Consider the following 23605-nt stretch of genomic DNA (forward strand, 5'->3'; position numbering starts at 1 on the left):
CCCTCTTATTTAATGAAACACCACTTTCTTTCCCACATTTACAATTCATATAGCCCACGACCACCTTAACTTTACAACATACTAGATCAACTAATTATAGCTAAGCAGGCCACAGATATTTCTAAATCAGGTTAGAAATGAAAGACCGGGCCCTACTGACCCCGAGTAGGCACCCTAGCACCAGTCCACGTGGACCCACCCCTCTCACCGCGCATGCGCGAGGCGCCCGGGGTGCAGCCCACGTAGGCCTGCCCCTCCCACCCCGCATGCGCGAGGCCCGCGGAGCGGTTTCCGCTTCCGGGTGGTGCTGTGGCGAAGGCGAGGGCTAGGGTGGTGGCGGGATGGATCGGGACGTGCTGCGTCAGGCGCTGAGCGTGCACGGGCCGGCGCTGCTGGCCCTGCTCCGCGCCGAGCAGCCCGACAGCCCCGACTTCCGCGGCCTCCTGCCGCCCGCCGGGCCCGAGCCCGGCCCCGGCCTCGGCCCCGGCCCCGGCCCTGGCCCTGAGTCGCCGCCCGCCAGGTGAGGGCGGTGGGGGGGGGACCCGGCCGCGGCTGCGGCCTGGCTTGGCCGCCACCTCCTGGGGATTTGGCGCCTGTTATTGTGGGGCTTGGAGCTTCCCCCGCCCTTTCCCTCCGGGCCCCGTGGGAAGGGTGCGGTCACATTGGAGAGCCACGGAAACGGTTCGGGGCTTGCGAGGAGAGAGCCCCATCTGTGACATGGGCCTGTTTAGTCTGCAGAACGGGGGTGGGGGGTTGTTGCAATCTCCAGCTCCTTGCAGGGGGGTTGTGACAGGGATGGAGCTGGCTGCTTTCAGTGGGGGTGGATGACATGACAGGAAGTGATGGGCTTACGTTGTGACAAAGGATTTTTAGGTTGGGCGTTAGGAAAAACCTTCTTGCTAGGAGGGTAGTAAAACACTGCAGTGGGTTATCTAGAGGGGGGTGGGATCTCCATCCTTGGACGTTTTTAGCCTTGGCAGGGATGATGTAGTTGGGGCTGGTCCTGCTTGGGAGGTCACAGCTAGTGCAACCCCCTGCTCCAGGGGCCCTTCCAATCCTCATTTTCTATGATGTTGCACTTGACGCTAGTTAATTGTGTCATAAGTTGTGACAGCTACACATCTGGTTGGGTAACAGTGTGGGAGGACCAGGAATAAGCCGCAACGTTATTCTTCCAAAATTACATTATAACTCTGTGGCTCCTCTTGATCACAAAACTAGTTGAATGTGTGGCCAGGTGACCCCCCTATGGCTGGGCACCTGTCAGCTGATGGGCCTCCCAGCCATAGTGCTCGCCTCAAGTGCTGCTGTGGCTGCAAGTCCTGCAAGCTACATCTCTGGCAGGGGGAGTCCAGGGTGGTGATGCCACCCACTATAAGGCATGGTTGCATCTGATACTGAATCCCACAATCACACCTTCTGCCATGCATGTGTGGCATGGCAGGTGTGATTGTGTAGGTCGTGCATTGGAGCCTATTGCACCTTTACCTGAACTTCTAGAGGGGCTTTTAGAACAGCAGTTTTTCTGTTGCTGCTCTCTGCTGGATTCTTTCCAGTTTCACTGCATCTTTTTGGAAGTGCAGTGTCCAAAATTGGATGCAGTACTCCAGTTATTTAAATATGTAGTTATGCAAAATGAAGGATAATTTCTAACCATGCTGATTATTTTAGGTATTTTGTAATATGTGAAGAGAGGGAGGAATGCTAGATTTGTCTGTCTTTCTTTTTTTAGGAAAGACTGGAGAATTGATAACATTGAGATACAGCAGTTCATTGCCAAAAAAGCTGATATCCTTTTTGCTTATTCATGGAAATCAAATGCAACAGCCATTTCGGAACTAAATGAAGAGAATGAAGGTAAAGACCATAATTACAGGTGAAGAGAAACTCTGGGAGGCACACAGGAGGAGAGCCCACTAAAGTTATTGTGTAAAATAAGTAATTTTTTTTAACATAGTATTTTTATTTGAAAGTTTTGATTATTTAAATCAGGGGTGTCAAAAATATGGACCTAGGGCTGGCTATGGCCCACGGAGCCCCGTCATTTGGACTCCTGGTGCTGCTGTTGGGTCTCATAGTAAACTGACAGGCTGCACCCAGCACATGCTGAACGAGGTGCAGGGTCCAGGACCTGTGTTGGTTGCATGCAGTGCCCACCCTGGCTGCTCTGGGACCCGTGTTGCATGTAGAAGGCAGTACTACGGTCTGATTTGGCACGTGGGCCAGCCCTACTTCATTTACAGAAGTTTGACCCCACTGGCTTAAATGCGTCCTCATCCAAGCAAGCATTTCCTAAGTTCATGCTATCCTGAATTCATCAGGCATAATCTTTTATTTTACCTAACTGGGCTTATACTCCAAAAGTGGAAAAGTACTGTGTCACTGTTTTCTGCTGAAATAAATTTGAAATAGATTATTATCAAATGTGAATAGGTAAATGCTTCTGAGCAAATTATTTGATTAATAGTATGAAAATGGATCAGGAATACATGAGCCATTTCTGTCAAAATAAAACTGCTTTTTCAAGAACAGAGAGACCAAGAAAGGTCTTGAACCCTTAGCACACTGGTACCTCTAAGGAAACCCCATAAAGTAGTCATCCTGTTGATGTATCTAGTTATCCTGAACATGTTTGTAGAGTAAAATCTGAAATCAGTCTTAGAAGTTCTTTGTACTTGTTGAAACTTCTTTTTCCCCAGTTTTATCAAGTATAGAATATCATCTGTGTGATTTCCTATCCTATTAGTCTTTTAAAAAGCAGCCATGTTGCAAGTTTACCAGCCCACATGTTCATAAGCCTGTACCTTGGTGATAGTGAAGTTATTTGTATCCAGTAGGCTGATAAGCATAATTTTACAAAATGTAAATGTAGATATATTTTATATACATGTGTCTGTATTCAATTGATTTGTTCCCAAAATGTAATAATTTTAGATTCTAACAATGCATATGTGTATGTATTTGCTTTACTGATATTTAGCACTTTCTGGGGAGAAACATGAAAGCTGTTTAGAAACTCGCAGCAACATTTGCCAACTGTTAGGATGGGCATATTTACAGCACAGGAATAGATAGATATTTGATGCTCAAAATTTTAAACTTGAGCTGTCGGTGCAGGGGTGGGCAAAATATGGCCCATGGGCCAGATCTGGCCAGCGGTGTGTCTTTGTCTGGCCCATGGCGAGTCCCTTGGTTCCCTGGCTCAGATAGTTCATGCAGGGCATGTTCTGCCGCCCCCTGGGTATGCAGCAGGGCTGGGGCAGCTCTGTGGCTGGACTGCCTTTCTAGGCAGCCCAGGTGGTGGCTGCTCCTTTCGGCTGCCATTTCCACCAGAACCAGCAGGGATCTGCAATGCACAGCTGCAACCCTGCATCAGCTCTGAGCTCACTTGCCCAGGCTCAGTAGTAGTGGCTGCCCGGAGCCTGTGTGGGGCTGCCCTGCATCTACACTGCCATAACTGCTGCCTAGTGGGGCAGTCCTGGCAGTGCAGAGCAGACATGGGACAGCCCGGTGCAGGCTCTGGATGGCTGCAGCAGGGAACTGCTGCCAGCAGGAGAGGGAGAGGCTTCTTTTTCCCCAAGCTGAACAGCTGTTTCTGTTCTGCACTGCTGCTGCTGAGCATGAGTGGGTGAGCCTGGAGCAGGTGCAGGGTGCATGGGGCCAGGGCTGTGCAGCATGGGTCCCCGCTGGTATGGCATGGCTGGGCAGCAGAGACGGCAGCTGGAAGGAGCTGCTGCCATGTGGGCTGCCTAGAAAGGAAGTTCTGCAGAGCCGCCAGTGGGTGGCAGAATGCTCCACAGCCGGGCGGTGCAGGGTGGGCTGGATCAGAGCTGTACCCAGGATCTGGCTGATATGCTTGGGTGGGGGTGAGTCATGCGGGGTGCTCTGGTGTGCTGCTGACGGTGGCGAGGAAGCACTTCGGGGTTCTAGGCTGTTGCAAGGTGGGGCGGGTGCAGGTGCTGCCCAGCTCAGGGGCACGCTCAGGGTGCCATGCACACCCCACCACACCCACAGACCCTACCTTGCAAACCCCACAACCACACCCTCCTCCACACAATCACACAGCCAAGAAACACTGCATATACCCACACACCTCTGGGGGGAGCCCCACTTACTGCTATACACGCACACCCTGCCATGCATCTATACCCCCCATGCACACTCTACCCACCCCCCTACACATACCCCTGGCCACCCTCCCCCTCCACACACCCACATCCACACACCATGCCCTACATGCACATGCACCCACAGCCCCCCCCAACCCCATACCCACCTTTCCATATCCCCCACCTGTTCACACTACTCTACAATATATGAGTAAGACTATTATGCGATCACCTCTATTTACAACACACGGATCAGGACAAAAATATTTTTTTAAATAAAATTAAAGTATGTTATTGTGAATTTTTTGATTTTTAGTATCCAATTTTTTTGTTTTTTCTGGTTCCAAGATGACAAACCCCCTTCCCAAAAGCAGTACTTTTGGGGGCAAGGGGAGAGACTTCCAGTGGCAATAGTCAGGGCTTAGAGGGCAGGACTTCTAGTCCCAAGAATGTGATCAGGGCATGGGTGCCTATCAACAGGTGGGGCTACCTTTGCAGCCTTTGATAGCTCACCAAAACTCTTTAAGCAGCTCTCCACCCAAAATATTTGCCTACCCTTGTGTTAAAGCCTCACTTACTATAAGTATAGAGCTTTTTTTGTAAAGGAAAATCGTGTCTTGCTACCTGTCAGAGGTCTTTGAGAGCAATAACCACGTGGACAAGAGAGATCCAGTTGCGGAATTTCACTTTACCTAAGAAAAATGTGGGTTTTCATTTTAGTGGAGAAACACATGGATTTTGCACAGATCTGTCTGCAGACTGGCAGAGTTCTAGTAGCACGAGTGCACTCACTGGAGGAGAGATAGCTCCCCCCCTCCACAATCTGAGCCTGTAGCCGGCAGCCCATACCCGATTATCCCCCCCCGGGACGCCACTCCAGCCATGCCACCCATGGGGGGAAGGGAGGGGGAGACAGGTTCTGCGCTCCATTTCACCACAGCAGCTACTGCCTCCCATGGGCAGTAACCAGCGCTCTGGTGCTGCTGTGGGAGCAGCGGGCTGCAGACCCAGGTCCCCAGCCCCATAGTCCTGGCAGCTGGGGCCACCCTTCCATCAGAGCTGGGGAGGAGGCAGGAGGCTATGGGTGGAAAGTGAGGGGCACCAGCAGGGTGGTGAGGAGTTCAGGGTCACTGGCAGGGCCAGGGGCTGTGAGCGGGGAGTAAGGGGCACTGATGGGGCTATGGGTGGGGAGTGAGGGGTCTGGACCTGCATCCTGGTGAGCTAAGGGGGTAGGGGGAGCTCTTATTTTTCCGTGGTAAAAAACAAAATTAAATCCCAAAATGTATAGGTATTTAGAATTTATTTTATTATAGTGATTGAGGCACTGGTAGGCTTTAAATTTGCTTTAAAATTGTATCTTTATCAATAAAACATTGTGTTCAATTTATATCTATATATTTAGTGGCCTTTCATTTTAATAGTGGAATTTGGGGGTTCTAATCAGAGAATTTGCAACTTTTTTATCAGCGAAAACCAGGATCCCTGGTGATAATGCAGCTTTGCTTAACTACTGCCTTAACCTCAAAGGTATCTGTGATAGATCCATTAGTGAGGACCATCATTCACATACGTTCTGGAGCAGGCAAAGAGTGGTGATGAATTTCAGTAGGTATCCATACTTCAGAGGATCTTCCACAGTGCTACTGGGTTGACAGTCCAGGCTTGACAGGCTTTCATGAGGTCAAAGAAGGCCATGTAGAGGTTTTTTCCCGGCATTTTTCCTGCAGCTGGTGAGTTGTGAAGACCATGTCAGTAGTGCCTCTTGATGCCCTAAACCTTCACTGAGATTCTGGGAGGAGCTCTTCAGCGAGTAGAAGGAGATTGTTGTGAGAACTCTCCTAAACTATCTTTCCTGTGATGGACAGCAAGGTGATCCCTCTAGTTTCCATAGTTAGACTTATTTCCTTCCATGAAGATTGTCATTGTTGTGGAGTCCTTGAAGTAATCTGGGATTTTCTCATCGTTCCATATCTTTTAAGATGAAGGAATGGAGCTGTGATGTGAGCTCTGCTCCCCTCTGCTTGAAGAAATCAATGGGGATTCCATCAGCTCCAGGTACCTTGTTTTTCTGCTTGATGGTTTTCCTAACCCAGTTGTGGAGGGAATTCAAGATTCTCTGACTGGGTGTTGCAGGATGGAGTTGGAAGCACGCTCATTAACAATAGAGTCTCAACTGAGAAGGTCTTCAAAATGCTCCTTCCAGTGGGCGTTGATAGCTCCCCTTCCCTTGATCAGGTCTTCTCCATCATTAGGTCTCAAGGGGCCTGGTCCCTGAGTGCTCAGATCATAGATGGCTTTGGTGGCACTAAAACCGTGCATATTGTGGATGTCAGTGAGATGTTGAATCTCCTTCACCTTGTCTTTCCACCATCTATTCTTCATATCTCAGGTCCTCCTTTGGACCTTTGACTTGCTTATTGGAGATTTGATTTTATTTTGCTTGCAGCTGATGTTGTTCCACCAAGCACAAAAGGCTTTACACTTGTGGTCAATCAACTCTTGCAGCTCCTGGTCATTCTCATCAAATAAGTCTTGATGTTTCCTGGTAGAGAATGCAAATGCCTCTTCGCAGACACTGATGATGGTGGACTTGAAGGCACCCCAAGTGCTGCCAGCAGTCTCTCACTGTTTGGAATTCACCAGCTTTTCATTGAGATGCTTGTGGAAGAGGTCTCACTTGATTGGGTCCTTGAGTCCTTCAACACTGATCTTCCATCAGCATTGTTTCTGCTGCAGCTGTCATTTGGGAGCCAGTTTGAGTGACATAACCAAGCTGGATGAATTGGTGATTAGTCCAGCAATTGTCAGCTCCTAGCATGGCTTGGGTGATGCAGACATCCTTGCAGTCCTGGGCATGACCAGTGACATAGTCAGGTACCAGTACTTAGATTACAGGTGTTACCGTGATGTCTTGTGCCTGTTTTTTTGTGGTGGAATTGGAAATGGTGAGTACATGTTCTATGCATTTTGTCAAGAGGATGATGCCATTGAGTGCTGACCTGTTGTACTCCTTCCTTGCCAATAGTTCCATTGCAGAGGTTTGAGTCCCTTCTGACTTTGGTGTTGAACACCCCCCCCCCCCCCCCCCCCCCCCAAAAAAAAAAAAATTAAAAAAAAGTCTGTCTCCCTCTGGAACATTAGAAAAGCCTTGGTCAGGGTTGACACAGAATTTCTCCTTGGTCTCATTAGTGATGTTGAGAGCTGGGGTGTATGTGCTGATGACAGCGGAGTATTGGTTCCCTGCCAGTTTAAGGCAAAGTCATGAGGCACTCGTTAATTCTCAATAGGGAACTTGTTGAGTTGGTTTCTGAGTTCATTCTTGATGGCTGTCATTCTCCTTCCAGTTTACCCTTCAAGAAAAAGGTATAGCTGTCTCCATATCTTTTGAGCTGCCCATCTCACGCTTGCTGGGTTGAACTCAGTGTAGCAACGTCAGTGTTGTGTCACCTGAGTTCTTGAGTCACAGCTTCCACATGCGGCGCGCTAAGCTCTTACTGATAGGATTGTTTAGGGTGGTCCTGATGTTCCAGATCCTGAAATTGTTTGTGTGTCTTCATTGATTTCAACAGCAGGAAAGATGGTCCCACTGGACACGGTTATCCAGTCAGGAAGAAGGTAGATAGGTTATGTTTAGGGCACCTTTTCTAGCCCCCTACCCATTTTGGGGTGAGCAGAACAGATCCTGAGGAGGGGTGCTCAGTTGGTTACAGTTGCCAAATTGTACTCCTGCCTCATCCAAGTGCTAGACTACCGTCTTGCAACTGCCACCGTTGTGCCAGTTCATGACTAGGAGCTTCCAGATCTCACAATTGTGCTCCTGTGTCCAAAGGGCTTGAAAAATGTGCTGGAAAAGCTGTTTTCATGGAAGACAACTGTGCCTAATTTCTTTTATTGTGGCGAAGCTGCTGCAGATCAGCAAAATTTTGGGTTCATTTGTAGAATCGCCATGTATATTTTAGAAAGCAGTTACCTGTTTTGTGTGTATGTATGTGTGCATGCATGCGCAAGGAGCAGAGGGGATGGGCTGGGCATAAAATGTTGAGTATCCTTAAGAAGGGAATGGAGAACCTCACCGTGCCACTACATAAGTTCATTATGCACCCACACTGTGAATATTCTCCAGTTTTGGTCTTCACATCTCCAGAAGGATGTAGTAGAGTTAGAAAAGTCACAGAGTAGGGCCACAGAGATGATTAGGGGTATGGGAAATTGCTGGACCAGGAGGGACTGAAAAGGCTAGGACTCTTCAGTTAAAGGAGAAGGCTAGGGGGAAGGGTGGAACACAAATGGGCTCCAAAATCATGGAAGATGTTTATAAAGGGAATGGTGAAGTATTATTCACCAAGTCCTGGAATAGAATAGCTTGGTGGGGGCACCCACCCAAATAAACAGGAGACTGGTTTAAAGCAAGCAGAAGCAGCACTTTGTTACCTGGTGGAATGCATAGTCTCTGGAGGTCATAGAGGCAGATAATACAATCAGGTTCAAAAAAGGATTAGACAAATTCATGGAGGGCAGGTCCATAACAAGTTATTAAAAAGAAGAGTCAGAGGTGTATCCTGATGCCCTTTAAAGCGATGGTAGTGAATGCCAGGGAGGGTATGATGGGATGGATTGCACTAGGCACCCTGTACATATAATTTCCTTCTAAGGCTTGCCACTGTTGGAGACAGGTCAAAGGTTAATACCTGGGTTCTGGAGGGGTGGGGAAGGGGAGGACACTGGGCAGAGACCACCAGCCAGTGCCCGCTGCCCCTTGAACTTACTGATGGAGACTGTGGACACAGGCCAGTGAAACTCTGCCTAGAGATGTGCATGGATGAGTGAAAGATAATCCCATAGGCTGTTGACAGGCATGAAAAAACCCCAAACCAAAACAAAAATCCCCACACTGTACCGGAAGAAGCAGCATGTGACTTTGACTCAGCTCCTTGGCATCTGTGTGGCTCGGGCACTGCAGCAGGGCTTTTTTGCGTTTTTACTTCGAGCTGATTCAGTAAGGTATTAGATGAAAGCACCAAAAAGCCCCACGAAAGCGCCCAATCTATACAGCTGGTGGGTGAGCTGGGTCCAGCTAATGTGATGCCTCTTCTGGGTGTGTGCTGGGCTTTGCACGGGAGCATGCTGAGTTTAAAGCAAAGCACCACTGGTGGGGAGGGTCCCCCAGGCAGCAGCTTCCTAGTATGGTACATGGAGAGCTTGGCCTGGGCCAGGAGAGGAGGTGGACCAGAAGGTCCCAGGACTTGGTGGGGATACATAGAGGTGTGCATAAAGTAAAAGGTGGGGGAAAGTGCAGTTAAAATCTCAGTACAGGGTTTTTGAGAAGGGGGTAGAGGGGCTGCATCCTGGTGCACTCGAGGTAGGTGTGCACCAAGGGTCCCTTCTGACTAAAAAGACGGACATTGGGGTAGTCCACAAAATCCGCGAGGTACATGTTCATGCTGATGGCTCTGTAGGAGCCATCAGACTAGATCCCTAGGAGGTACGGGATTACGGCAGAATACAGGATACTGGGCTAAATGGACTGTTGGTCTTACTTTGTGTGGCACTTCATATGTTTTTTCCTTTTCTTAAATAGTTACCGTCCAGAAGAGCTGCTGCATTTTAATATTACCTGCTGGAAGAAAGGGTAAAAGTTCTGACATTCCTGTTAAGCGTGTGAGGGGATAGATTAGAGCAGGGGTATCAAACTCACCCTGGATGCAGTGGGGCAAGTGGTGGCAGCGGTTAACGCTGCCATTGTTTCCCGGCTCCACCAACACGTGTTCCTATTGGGGCTCTGTGCCCTGTATTTTGGTGGTGAGCCCTGTCCCCTCTTGCCCCACCCCTGAATTCACAACCTCTCGGGGAGCTCTGCGAGTTTAGACAACGCTGCTTCACAGGCCGTGTGTTTGACACCCGTGGGTCAAGGCTGAGAGCTCTAAGGTTTGGGTTCTGTCTCATACTTTGACCTCAGTTTGCTGGGTAATTAGTGGTTTGCCCGAGTTTTCCTATCTATAAAACTAGGTTATTACTTTGACAAATGTGAGGTAGATAAATGAGCTCTTGGCTCTTTCTGTGGCCGGTAAGTTCAGGGAGGTATTAATTCTTGACAGTGGAAGAAGCTAAAAATCCATCACTTTATTATCCTGTAGTGTAAGATGTTCTGGGTTGCTACTTGTTTTCTTCAAGTAGCAGCTTGATTTTGGTTATGGTAAAGAAAGATGACTGTTTTTGGAGAAATTTGGTCATGATTTTGCTGCTTTGACCATTACCTTGGTTACTTGGTAGATATCTGCAATTAGCAATTTGAAAAAGCAGTCTGTAAGAAGCGCTTCCTGTTGTGTGGGTCTATCAAAATGATTTTCTGTCCTTTTTTAGCCGTGTCAGGGTGTTGCTATTGTGAACCAATGTCTCCAGGAGGAGTTCACTGTCAGAGTGGCTCAGATGTCTCTGCTGCTTCAGAAACAAGAGCTGAACTTTATTCTGGACTTTTACTGAAGGCTGTTTCCACTTGACCCAGCTTTATATGCATCATTCAGGCTGGCGACTGAGACAGCTGGGTGACATGGTAGCCACAGTACTACTTTGTGTACAGAAACTGGTGTGCCTTAATTATGCTTGCCCAGTGGGCTGCTAGGTTTTGGCAGACCTCCTGCAGCTGGCAGATGCTGAAAGTTTGCACAGCTTGGTTAAATACGAAGCAAACATTGATCTTGTGTTGACTATTTCTGGCTGAATTATGGGATTGCACTGACTCTCTGAAAAATAAATCTTGTCCAGTCCGATTTGACCAGTTGTACAGGCAAATACAGAATCTCTGGAGGCTTTAACATGGATGTGGAAAACCTTATTGACCATATTGAGGAGTGGAAGGGAAAAGAGCAGTAAGCTTCAGGGTCTGGAAGGAATGAGACTTCCTCTTGTACTGTACTGTGTGTAGAGAAATGACTGTGAATGTGACACAACTTCTACTGTTTTGCTTTTCTCCATGTTATACTTCCCTGACACTATAGTTAACTGTAATAGGCTATTTCAGAAGGTAGAGTCGTTATTACATAACTGTTCTTTGCTCTTTAATTACAGAATGTTATGCTGTTATGCCACCCCTGGAACAATTCATGGATGTTCCCAGTGAAGACAGGAGGGAGCTGTTTTTCCGAGATATTGAGCGTGGCGATATTGTGATTGGGAGGATTACTTCTATTCGTGAATTTGGTTTTTTCATGGTGTTGATCTGCATGGGCAGCAGCATGATAAGAGAAATCTCAGACTTAGAAATCACTGTAAGATTTGATTGTGAGTTGTAACAAGTAAATGTATGCAGAGCAGCACTAACTTCCTAATGTGTCAGCTACATATTGCACAGGGGACCTCAGAGATCAGGGTTATCTTTTCCTGGACAGTCATTAATGCTTTCTGGCTTTGAGATGGGTAGACCTGAATCTGAAGCAAGCCAATTTAATATAGCCATGCTGAATACAGTTGAAGATAGTCAAATGCAATGGAGGACAACTTAATCATAAAAAAGGCTTTCTCTTTATTGCAAATGAAACTTAAACATTTTTTGTTAATAGTAAATCTGCACAGAAACTGGCAGTCTTGTATTAAATTTTAATACCGGGATTTTAGATTTCATGTCTGCATGCTAACTGCATTTGTAATTTACAATTTCCATTTTGAATTGTTGGATGTTTACTTAAGTAAAAAATGATCATTACACAAAGTGATTCTGATAGAGGAGGAAACTGTCTTCTAATGCAGCTTCCTTAATCATATGTTTTTGTAATTGTTGGTGCTCTTCATCATATTTTTGGTTTTGCTCGTTGCAGGCTCTTTGTCCATTAAGAGATGTACCTTCTCATAGCAGCCATGGTGATCCTTTATCATACTATCAGACTGGCGACATTATACAAGGCAGGTGCCCATACCTTCCCCCCCCACCCCGGCGAAATTGTTTGTTTCCTGTTTAGCTCTTAAATGGTAATTCTGCTAGTTTGCTTTAATTACTTTATGTTTTTGTAGCTGTAATTAAGGACGTTGATCGTTACCATGAAAAGATCACAGTATCGCTGCACAACTCTGTTCTTCCACCCAATCTGTCTAGTAGTAAACTGGGAGTAATTAGCTCTGACGACTTGCCATTACATTATAGGTAAGAGCTTGTGTTCAGCTGTGCCAGATTAGTTTTGTTAAATACATTGCTTTGAGAACCTGTGGACAGAGCTGTCTTTTTTTTTTTTTAAATGCCTGAGTCTTTCTTAGAGAGTCTAAACATTTGCATGGGGATGGTACTGGCTTCAGAACTGTACAAAATATGACCCTGACATTGACTTTGCACCCCAGAAGGTGGGAACCTTGACCTGCTGATGCCTGGTTATACATTCGATTTCAGGCATGTTGACAGCTAGCCACAAAGTGATTGCACATTTTGTATTTGTGTAATAACTTTGTGGCTTATATGTTGTTTTACTATGTCCTTAATTGCATTAATATGTGGCTAGGTTATTAGTTAAGATGTTAATCGTGTCTTAAGTGTAACGTCTGTCAGAGGCCTTAATAGCTTATCAACAACAGGTAGAATAAACCATAAGAAGGGAGGGCAGAGAAACTGGAGGCCTGATTCTGCAGCCTTTGAATGAAGAGAGCAGCAAAGAGCATGGAGTTTCAGCAAATCATAATTGGTTTCATCTGAAGTACTGGTACTGCTTGAGGGAGGTGGGGCTACCTAATTTTTTTTGTGAATTAGTAAGGATTAATAGATACCAATTTATGTGTACTCACTCTGTATGCCAGCATAATGAAGCAAATGAACTGTCATTGTGGTCATACTTACATGTTCATGTTTTCTTCAAGGCGAAGTGTTGAAGTAGCCAATACTTCGGAGCCATATGAAAAAGTCTTGCATCGTTCTGTGGGATTTGCCAATCCATCAGTAGTTGAATTTTTATTAGGAAAAATGGGAATAAATGACTCTGACCCTCCATCTTTAATGAGAGGCCTGCAAAGGTCAGTGGTGTTGCACTGTCTCCATTGCTTTCTGGCAAATGTTCTGCTCCTTAAAATATTCTACTCCCTATTAGCAGTCTTTGTTTAAAATTTGCTGTGACCTCTATAACGTCAGGGCTACTGACTGTGATATGAGCCAATCAAGTGAAATAAGTAGAATTCTCTGACTTTAAAGAAAATTGAATGCCTCATGCAGCACATTCATTTGCTTGGCGCTGTTTAGCTTGGGAAGCTGTTAACAATGCATAATGGGAACAAGAAATTAAAATCGCAGGTGACTAATTCTAATAATTTTATCCCATATGCCTCTTACTAATGGCTTGCTTCACTAATGGACCTAATGTTTTTGAATAGTGCAGATTCAGATTAGACTTTTTTCCAAATTGAGGAAACTAATTGCACATGTATGAGTATTATGCCTCTTAAGTGACACAGCAAATATGGTTTGTTACAGCTAAGTAAACTGTCCCTTGTAAATGAATATGTAACCATGTTAGTGTAGATAGGCAGGCACCTTTCATTTGGGTGGACAAATGTGATTTTGGAAATGGAAAAGGCTTTTGCTGTTTAAAAAAAAAAGTGATATTGTAAGTTATTTAAGCCGTGCTGAAATGTTATGTAAGCTCTAGTGCTGGTGTTGTAGATTTGGAAGGGAACTTGGACAGCTAATATTTCTTCCTTTCTTTTTTTCTTTCTTTTTTTACAGCAAAAACTTCAATGAAGAAGACTTTGCTTATGCATTGAGGAAGAAGCAGTCTGCATCCTGGGCCTTAAAATGGTACACAATGCTTACTTTTATGTCAAGCAGTTTAGGTGATCTCTAGGATAAAATTAATAGTTATTTCTTCAAGGAGAACGCATTGTGAGCCACTTTGTGTTGGTGTACTAAGTGGCTTCTATGGGCATTTTATTAAGAGTGGGGACTTACTCCACTTGTGAAGTAAAGAATTAAAATTTTAAGTGTAAAACTTTTTTAGTTCTCTTAGGTTTGGGGACATTCACTGGGCTGGCCACTGACATAAAGCTTGAGTAGCGCTGTTTCTTGATGCCTTAGTGTTTGCATTATACCCTGCTTGGGCTTTTTATACACAGCAGTCAAATGAACCTGTTTGCTGTTGAACCTAGTCCTGGACCCTTGAGCCTTATCTCGGTGGGCTGGCCTGGCTCCACTCCTTGAGCATGAAGACTGAACATAATGGATGGGTGCATCTGCAATCTTTATTGGGTAGTTGCTGTTGCTTTCAGCTTGTACCTGGAGGAAGTTCAGGAGAGTATTGCTCAGCAAGCAGCCAGGAAAGGGAGCTGGTCAGAAAGTTTGTAGGGACCATAATTGTAGGCAGGAAAGTGTCCTGTTGTTGGATGACTCAAATTGGGGGTAAAGAGGAGGGGTGTAAACAAACAAAAAAAGAGTTAAACATTTTTACACTTCAAAACAGGTATTTTTGGGGGGAAGTGGGATTGAAACAACTTTCGGTTTTTCAACCTAATTTAGTTTATAATAGAGGTAATTCCTGACCCAATCTAGAAATGTTACAGATAGTTGGTTTTCAGAAATTTTACTCAGATCTGCACGGTATACACTGCCAGGGCAGCAGAGAGAGGGAATGAGTGACAATGGAGATGAAAGAAAATGTTAAGACTGGCATGCATTCAACACAGTACATGGGTTCTTTCACTGCGGTTTATCTGTAACTGTGGTTCTCAAACTTTTTAGGCTCCTGGCACCCCTCCATAACTCCTGTGAATTGAGTGGCACCCCATTTCAAGAACTAATTTATTTGCTGCAGCATTTAATGCCTGGCTGATGGGGAGGGATGGGGAAGCAAGTATGTAGCTCCTTGCAGAGCCGCGGGTATGGTTGGTAATGAGCTTGCCTCCTTGCACTGGAGTCTGGCACAGGTGAGCCTATGCTTAGCATTTCACACAGGTGAAGGAGGGAGGCATAGTTTCTCACACAGGAGGCAGCAGGGGAATAAGCGTGACCTTAGACAAACCTGCATTTACCTCCTTGCACAGGGGCAGGGCAGGGAAGACTGAATGCTTATTTCCTCAAACCCTGTGGTACCCTCAAAAGGATATTGCACCACTTTTGACCTATGAGTTGTTGCAAAGTTAAGTTGCTAATTTTATTTCTGTAACGAAGACTTCGTAAGTCTGACCTGAATTCCAGACCCCCTAATACTAACTTACTGGAAGACAGTTAACTTTAGACAAATGTGGGGGAGAGAGAAAATACAAAGCTTCAAAATATTTTGACTCAGTAGGAGTGTTGCTTTCTTACTCCAGTCAGTGGTTAATTTGGTCCTGTATTATCTCATGTTTTCCCAATATTAGGATGGAATGTGACAAGTAGTCTCAAAGATCAAAAATGCTGTCAGCATTTTAAGTGTAGCTGGAAAACAGGGTCACATATAATTGAATAGTCTATAGATATGTTCTCAAACTTCAGATTTTCACATGAAAAGAATTGCATCTCTGACTAATATAAGAACCACACTAATACAAAGAGCACCTCTAAAACAGTACCTTGCAAAATGCTCCTGTCTACCATCATTCTGGAAGGACGGTATGGTAAAAGTTGTGAGGCTTTTCACACAACTAATGACATGAGGGATATTTTGTTTAACGTAATTGTATGTAACGTTTTCCAAATATTTTCTCTAGTGTGAAGACTGGGGTCGATTATTTTAAAGCTGGCCGCCATGTGGAGGCTATGAATGAATACAACAAGGCCTTGGAAATAGATGAGCAAAATGTAGAAGCTTTGGTAGCCCGTGGGGCACTGTAAGTCTTTTGATTTTGAAAGATGGATTCCAACCTATTGGTCAAATGTAGTCTTCTTGTACAGTTCCCATGTAACTTCTGTATTCTTCTAGCTATGCGACGAAAGGAAGCCTGAACAAAGCCATAGATGATTTTGAAGTTGCATTAGAAAACTGTCCAACCCATCGAAATGCAAGAAAATACCTCTGTCAGACACTTGTGGAAAGAGGGGGACAGTAAGTGTCAACCTCTTTCTCCTCTTCATTTCCTTATGGATGCTTTTATGGCTTTTTTTCAAATTGGGATGGCTGTGTATGAAAAACAAAGAGGGGCTGATCTTCCTGGCTATGGGCAAACAAAGTGAAGATGTTACATTCTCCATTCTCTTTACATGCTCCATTGTTTTTGGCCCACCCTCAGCCCCTCTTTACATCTTATTTTTTCTTGATACATCTTTGTTTATAGAGTGCCAGACTTTGAAAAAGAACTCACAGAATTTTATCCATGCTTAGCAAGGTATTTATTGTTATAACATTTATACCTTTGCAGTTAGGGCATGATTTGTTTTGGTTTTGCTAAACTTATGAAGTAATTTGCATGTAAGCATTCTGTCAAGGAAACAAATTAAGAGATCAGCGTTTAATGTGCAGGAAAATTGATTCATCAGTCTGTGAGGAGTGAATGTGAAATGTGGCGTCTCCTACTTACCAAATTGTAATTGAAGTTCTAAAGCATAGCGTTACTGATGATCAGGAAAACATCAAGAATGAAGCAAACACCTTCATTTTAATACTTCCCCTTTAAAAAGTGAATTCTGTGTTTATTTTTGGAGTGGAAAAGTAGGAAAACTAGAATTAGGGTAAGAGAAGAAAACAAATTCTATGGGTTAAGTGTTGTAAATTTTTATCATTTGATTGTTAGGTTGGAAGAGGAAGAGCAACTGCTAAATGCTGAGAGTTACTATAAGAAAGCCTTAAATTTGGACGAGACTTTTCAAGAAGCAGAAGAAGCCTTAATAAAAGTCCGCAAGCATATACAGGTGATTCTTTACTTTCTCTTAATTTAATTCTATGTACTTGAGTAAATGGCAAAAATAGTATCAAATTTGGGAATGGGGAAATTATTTACTATTTTGTCTTACTCTCCTCTTCCCTTCTCCACAACATATCTATTACAGTAAGCATTATGGCTGCATTTACCAAAACTCAGGGTGCGTCTTGCAGATTTGGTTGATTTAGATGGCCAGGGGAAGGAACAACGCAGCAGTTAGCTATCAGGGCAGAACAGAACCCGGTAACCCTGTGTGGTAGAGAGGAGGTGAAAACCATCTTCATGCCCAAGTTATGACACTGATGCTGCATGAAAACTTGCAAATAAAATCCCAAAATTGATAGGTAAAGGCCAGGTATATTCTACTATTATGGACCAACTACTAGAAGCTTGTCTTTGGGAATCATCAGCAAAAGGCAGATCAAAAGGAAAACCTACACCTTCCTTTGGGCACAAAGACAGACCTTGCACTGATCAGTGAAGTGATCCAGAACTCTGCCAAATGGGTTGTGAGGTGCAATGTAACTGGTAGATGTAGGGGGGGGAAAACAGCAGTTGATCAAGGCCAAACCTTGTAGGAAATAATGGGGGAAGCAAGTTTCAGGATCCTTTTTCTATTCTTTTTCCTCCAGTGCATTTCTGTTCCTGCCCTGCACATAGCATGTTTTCTGAATGAGTCCCTATGGATCTCTACGATGAGCTCCATTGTCTATTACCTTTCGCTTTCTGTGCCTTTTTCATTCATCTTTTACTTATATTGTTTTCCAGACAGGATCAAAGAGTCAATAAAAGTTAGAGGACTGAGGCCAGGGGTGTTTGTGCTCCCATTCTTCTACGTTGAAGGAGGTAAATAGACTGAGGTAGATGTGGACAATCTGGTTCCTTTATACAGGTCTCAATTGACACTTCTTTTGTTGATGGAGCCATAATGCTAAAAAGTTTTGATTGAAAGAAGGGGGAAGAGGAGATTGATGACAGCCTTTATTAAAGCTAAATCATGTTCCAGAAATGTCCATGTGTCACATTCGAGCACCCCTATGTAGTTAACAGCATGCAGAAGGAAGCACAGTTACATTAATCGGGGGTCTTGCAGTCCATGTCAAAATGATTTAATGCATTCTAGTCAAATGAAGGGTGTTGTTTCAATGTCATTGCACGTTATTCTGGTGTGACAAGGGTTATCTGTTCAGGTAAGGAACATAAGATCTGCTGTTTGCCAGCAATTTTCCTAAATTGGCCCAGAGCTAAGAGTTTCTTTTATCCAAAGGCAGCATCACTTAAATAATTATTGCCAAGTTCCCACAGATGTGCTTCTCTGAAAGAGCTCCTGATTACTTAACCTTAAAAGGATTAATCTAATGGTAACTTGAACCCTCTTTTACACCTCAGCATTTTTTTGTTTGCATGTCTGTCTGTCTTTTAGTTGCCATAATAGAACAATAGATTTATTAGCTCAAACATGAAGAAATCTTCTTTTCCTGTAATACTGATGATATGTTTTCCTCCAATGCCTTTTCTTCTGAATTGGACCGTTGCTGCTGTGTCTGTCATTGGGTGCTGCTCATCACCAACAACGCACTGGAACATGATTTCTTGTGTAAACCATGCATCAAACTGGTCTGTGGTACAATTGCAAAATGGTTTGTATCTAAATAATGGCCACTTCTGATGGCATCTTAAAATTGGATCTGTCATCATATCTTACATTTTAACTACAATAACAATACCATCCCGCCAATCTTCCCAAAACCTCTCTCCTCATTTCAATCCTCATTCATGTGAACTGCTATGCTTTATTTTTCTTGCTTTGCCCATATGTACATTTTGGGCTGGCTGCTTCACTGCACTATTTCATGGGTACCAATGCAATGGCTGGTCAAATCTTTTTTTTATTGGATATTAACTGCAATATGGTCCTTAAATCCATACTGATCATCACAATGGTTAATGCCATACTCCTCCACAATCATCTTCTTTTTAATTGCTGCAATTTTTTGGTCTGGGAATATTGGTACAATATTCCGTTTGCATATATTGTGATGAATGTTGGGGATTTGGGGAAAACATTTGGCTTAACATATTGTTACTTTTAATGTGGTTTCTTCCTGATATCTGGGTTCAAAAAGAAATCTTTGGAAATAAGGGAGAAGCAAGCTGCAAAAGAAGAGAGGCAGAAAGAAAAGAAAATAGAAACAAGTGCACAAAAATTGCGTAAGCTCTTAAAAGAAGAAAAAAGGTAACCCTGTTATATTCACTATACTGTGTCTGTACTCAGGCTATGTACATGCATTCAAATCATTCAGGAGAACTCTCCCAGGTTTGTTTTCCTAATGGGAAAACTTAACTGTACAGAAGCTCAAGTAGGGAAACAGGAAGCCTGCAGCACTGACCCTGGGCTGCCAGGGGTCTGCAGAGCATGCATTTCAAAGAGCTTTGCAGGTTTCTTTTTCAGTTCAGCAACAGGGACATAAGCAAGGGCACAGGTCAGCACTGATTGACTTCCTGCCTGGAACCAGGCCCCTGAGGAACTCGGGCTCAAAATCCCTGCCCCCTCACTCCCTCTAGCGAGGCTTTGGCAGAGGAGACCCTGCACTTGTCTGCTGTCTCGTAACAGAATTGTAGAGAATGAGGGTTGGAAGAGACCTCAGGAGGTCATCTAGTCCAACCCCTGCTCAAGGCAGGACCATCCCCAACTAGGTCATTGCAGCCAAGGAGCTGTACTTCCCAGAACAAAGTGCTGTTGTCCCAGCGGGGGTCTGCCAGGTCACGGGAGGGGGCAGGTGGTTGCCATGTTAGGGAAGGGGAAGGGGGTGGGTTTGTGCCTGTCCTGTGCACACAGCTCTCCACCCTGAGTGCTCTGCGTTGTTTCAGCCTAGCTGCAGTTAGGCAGGGACCTACACTTCCCAACACCTAAGTGCTGCAGTCAGGGCTGGGGTAATGGTACAGGGGGCAGGTTGGCTGGTTCTGGCCTGTCTGGAGCAGACCCCAAGATACTGAAAAAGCCAAGAGCAGAACATGCCCCCTAAGTGCTTCAGTGTTGGGCTTTTTTAGCCTGAAGCATTTGTGGGCCATGTTTGGCTGGAACTGACACAAACCCCTATGGGAGTGGGAGGAAAAAGAAGCAAAGCACACTGGGATTCCAGAGGACAGCTCTGCATCTGCTGCCTGTACAGGCATTCTGTCTCCGGAAAGAAATTCTCCAGGGATCCATTTCCCTTAGGATGTTCCCAAGTTTTTTTCCTAGCGAGGTGGGAGAAAAATTAAAAATGTACACTTGTGGTTCTCCTGGGAGAGCAGGGACTCTCCCTGTAGAAAATGACCATTTGTCCAAACCCTAAGAGGTCCATTGCTAACTAGTGTTGGAGGGTAAGGTTCATTTTATGAAAATATAATTAAAATAGCTGTTTGTTTTAGTAACTAAAACAAGCCCTTCATTGTTCTTACTATAACATTTTCTTTTAGATTAGTGACTTGGCCTTCATTTTCCTGATGGATAACTAATAGATATTAAATGAAAGAATTCAGCCCAATGCTTAAATAAAGCCACTGAACTGCCTTGGGTGGTTCATGGATAAATTTCCATATGCCACTCTTACCCATCCTTTTACCTTTGTGACAAAAGGAGGTCTGATGATAGTTCATTAATTCTTGCCCCTAAACTTCCATCTGAAATTGTCTTTGTTTGTTTGTGACATTGTTGGCAACCAGGCATTATTTTGTGGGACTGTGGCTTCAAAAGAGGAATAAGGGACAGGTGCATATAAAGCTTAGGGGAATCCATTTTCATATATTTAGTTTTGGTTTTTTATTATTAATTTACCCTCCCACAGATTTTTCAAGAGGGTGTTTTTTAGTGTCCCCTGAGTACAATGGGAGAAGTATGGAGTAGCTAATCAGAAGCCCTTCTTTATAATATCAAAGCTGTAGACAGCCTGATTCTTCAAGTAGTCCTGGCAGAAAAATAATGCTTAAAATCATGGCAGTTTGGTGTTTCCAAGGCTCTTCAAGTTTATCTCATTTCTTTTAGCTGCTGCTCACATCTGATGTTAGATAAGGATCTCAACTAAACACTTGAAACAGCAGAACTTATGTGTGTGTGACTTGAAGAAATATTTTATTTTAGCTTATCCAAGTTTTAACCTTTGAAGATAGCCGGGAGTAATTTGCTTACTATATCACTTCAAGAGCCTGGTCGTCGTCCCCTCCCGAAAAACACAGATGCAGGAAACTCTCGCTATTCATGGGTTCGACATTTGCCGTTTCAGATATTTGCGAGGGCCCAACCCACATTTTAAATGCACTTTATATGCTTACAGGAGCTCCTCGGGAGCTCTGTGCTTGCTGCTGCCGGGCTCCCGCCATCACCGCCGGACCTGTGCTGCGCCCCCTCACCACCGGGGGGCTTATTCACGGATTTTGCCATTCGCGGGGGATACGAGAGCGTATCCCTCGTAAATGGCAAGGGTCGCCTTCAGCTTTTATGCCCTTTCCAGTTGATCCATCACATTACTTTTTTAGATCCCATTCTGTTGTTTAAAAACTTAGCTAAAAGATTCCATCCATGTCACCATTAGCTTTTTTTTTTATTTTTACATTTGAGGATATGTGAATATTCTGGTCCTGCAGCAGTTCTGAGTTGAAGGACTGTGTTCTGGGGATCTGCAAAGTGTCAAGGCTTTGCCAGAAACTTTAGATGAAACTGGAGATGTTCTCATAAACTAATTACCTTTTTAGGCTGAAGAAGAAAAGGAAAAAATCAGCTTCTTCCTCTTCCTCCTCAAGTGACTCTTCCTCCAATGTATCAGATTCCTCCTCTTCATCGTCCTCTTCCTCCGATCACAAAAAGCGGAAGAAAAGGCATCGGAATCGGTCAGAGTCCTCCCACAGCTCCAAAAAGCATTCAGCTAGGGCATCTTTTCCTCAGAAAGATCAGAGTAGGAAAGATGAGTGGTACTCGCCTCCAGCTGATACCTCTGCTTCCTTCCTTAACCAAAAGTTTGAAATGGAAAAACTGCTGGAGAGACAGGACAGTTTAGTTTATCAAAAGATAGAGGTAAGAGAGAAAGATAGACAATGTTCTCAATCGAGGATGTCAGCTGATGAAGAAGACGTTTTTGGAGGTAGGTCTGAAGATTCAAGGGATTCTTATAGTAGCTCCAAGACTCAGGCAAGTAGCAGCAAAATGGAAAAACAGGGTAAAACAGATAGATCCTCTTCCAGTAGGAGAGGTTCCTCAGGTTCATATCACAAGAGATCAGATGATAAAACCAGGGCATATTATTCTAGAAAATTAGAAAGGGAAGTAGAGGGGAGAAAGGAACCATTTAGAAGACACAGCTCAGGTCAGGGCAAGTATTTCTCATCTCCAGTAGGGTCTGATTACTCCAGCAGGTCAGTGGAAAAATACAAACAACACTCCAGCAGCTGGTATGAGGCCAGTAGACATTATGATGAGGACAGATATGAGCTAACTCCTCATAAAAATGAAAGGGAGTATAAAAACGCAGAAGGCTTTTCTGGGGACACAACAAAAACAACAGAAGTAGATGGAGAAACTACACTGAGTGGCAAAGGGCAATCAGAGAGTGGTGTTAAAAGGAGCCTGCCCCAGAACTTAATCAATATATTCAATCAGATTGCTGAATTTGAGAGAGAAAAAGGAAGTAAGCAGAAAAACCAATGAATTGCCTAGAAAAATAATGCATTATGTTGGATGCAGTTAAAGGATATTATTTAGCTCTGATATCCCTTGTGGAAAGTGTGTGCCCTTAAAATGACTATAAAAACTGGCAGAGCTCTCTCTTCTGTCTTGGAAAGTGTTTGTTAAAGGTTGGCATAAGTTAAATTATAAGAGATCATTTGACATGCAGATATACGCAAGAGTATTTCATGTTATATCAGCCAGCTTCTTAAGATCTTAGTTCACTGTGCTCTTACTTAAGATGCTCCTGTATTATAATGTTTAATCGGGTGAAAACTTAATTCTTCGTTACCCTTAAAATATAGCTAGTTGTGTGACTGGTATCGGATTTGCACTTTAAACACACAGGCAATCTTAAGGTTCTGTCGACTGTTACTATTTTTGTATTAGACCTAACCTTCAGCTACTGAAAGGGATTATTTGACTGAAGCTGATGTGCCATCAATGTATATAAACTTGTTTAATCATTGAATTTTATTAAAATTAATATTTGTTTCACTTGAATGTACTTAGCTGTTTGTTTAACACTGAATAGCTGATTGTATTGGTGATGTGTGCATCCATCCCAAAAGATTTCCATAGTGCTTTCTGAAACAGAAATATGTTTGTTCTTCCATTGCCCCTAAGCAGCAAGATGGTGCTATATTCATTTTACAGGTGAGGAAAGTGAGATAGAGGTGGGTGTCTGTGCCCTACATTAGTACTGATATCCCAAATGTATCATCAGAAATGGTTTTTGACCATAGTTTTAGGGAAATAGTTATATAGGACCAGTGCTGTTGTAGATGGGCCAGAGTTTCTTGTATCATAAGGTTTTAAACCCTGGTTGGCAGAGCACTTGGTGACCTGGACTTGATGATCTGGGTGATCACAGGGTGCTAATTGTCCTTGTTTACAGCTGGTTGTCTATAAAATACATTCTTAATATATGTTGTAGTTGCCACAAGGATATACTGTGTGGTCCTGAATGGGGATGAGAAGCAGCCTACAAGAC

At 44.1% G+C, this 23605-nt stretch overlaps 1 protein-coding gene across 2 annotated transcripts; it reads left to right on the forward strand.

The window, feature by feature from the left end:
• The first annotated feature begins 267 nt into the window (after positions 1 to 267).
• TTC14 (tetratricopeptide repeat domain 14) lies at positions 268 to 23109 on the forward strand. 2 transcript variants are annotated; one of them, XM_090050708.1, is made up of 12 exons: positions 268 to 520; positions 1733 to 1857; positions 11175 to 11374; positions 11921 to 12005; positions 12114 to 12243; positions 12945 to 13097; positions 13804 to 13875; positions 15762 to 15881; positions 15974 to 16096; positions 16782 to 16899; positions 19037 to 19146; positions 21645 to 23109. In XM_090050708.1, the coding sequence occupies exons 1-12, from the start codon at positions 342 to 344 to the stop codon at positions 22591 to 22593; spliced, it is 2364 nt and encodes a 787-aa protein (XP_089906834.1). In that variant the 5' UTR covers positions 268 to 341; the 3' UTR covers positions 22594 to 23109. The 2 variants fall into 2 exon arrangements, with proteins under 2 accessions (XP_089906834.1, XP_089906836.1); XM_090050710.1 differs by having other exon boundaries at positions 383 to 520; positions 1733 to 1876.
• Positions 23110 to 23605: the final 496 nt, after the last annotated feature.

This window comes from Crocodylus siamensis, chromosome 6 (assembly GCF_052110815.1).
Source record: "Crocodylus siamensis isolate JL-2025a chromosome 6, ASM5211081v1, whole genome shotgun sequence".
Lineage (NCBI taxonomy): Eukaryota > Metazoa > Chordata > Crocodylia > Crocodylidae > Crocodylus > Crocodylus siamensis.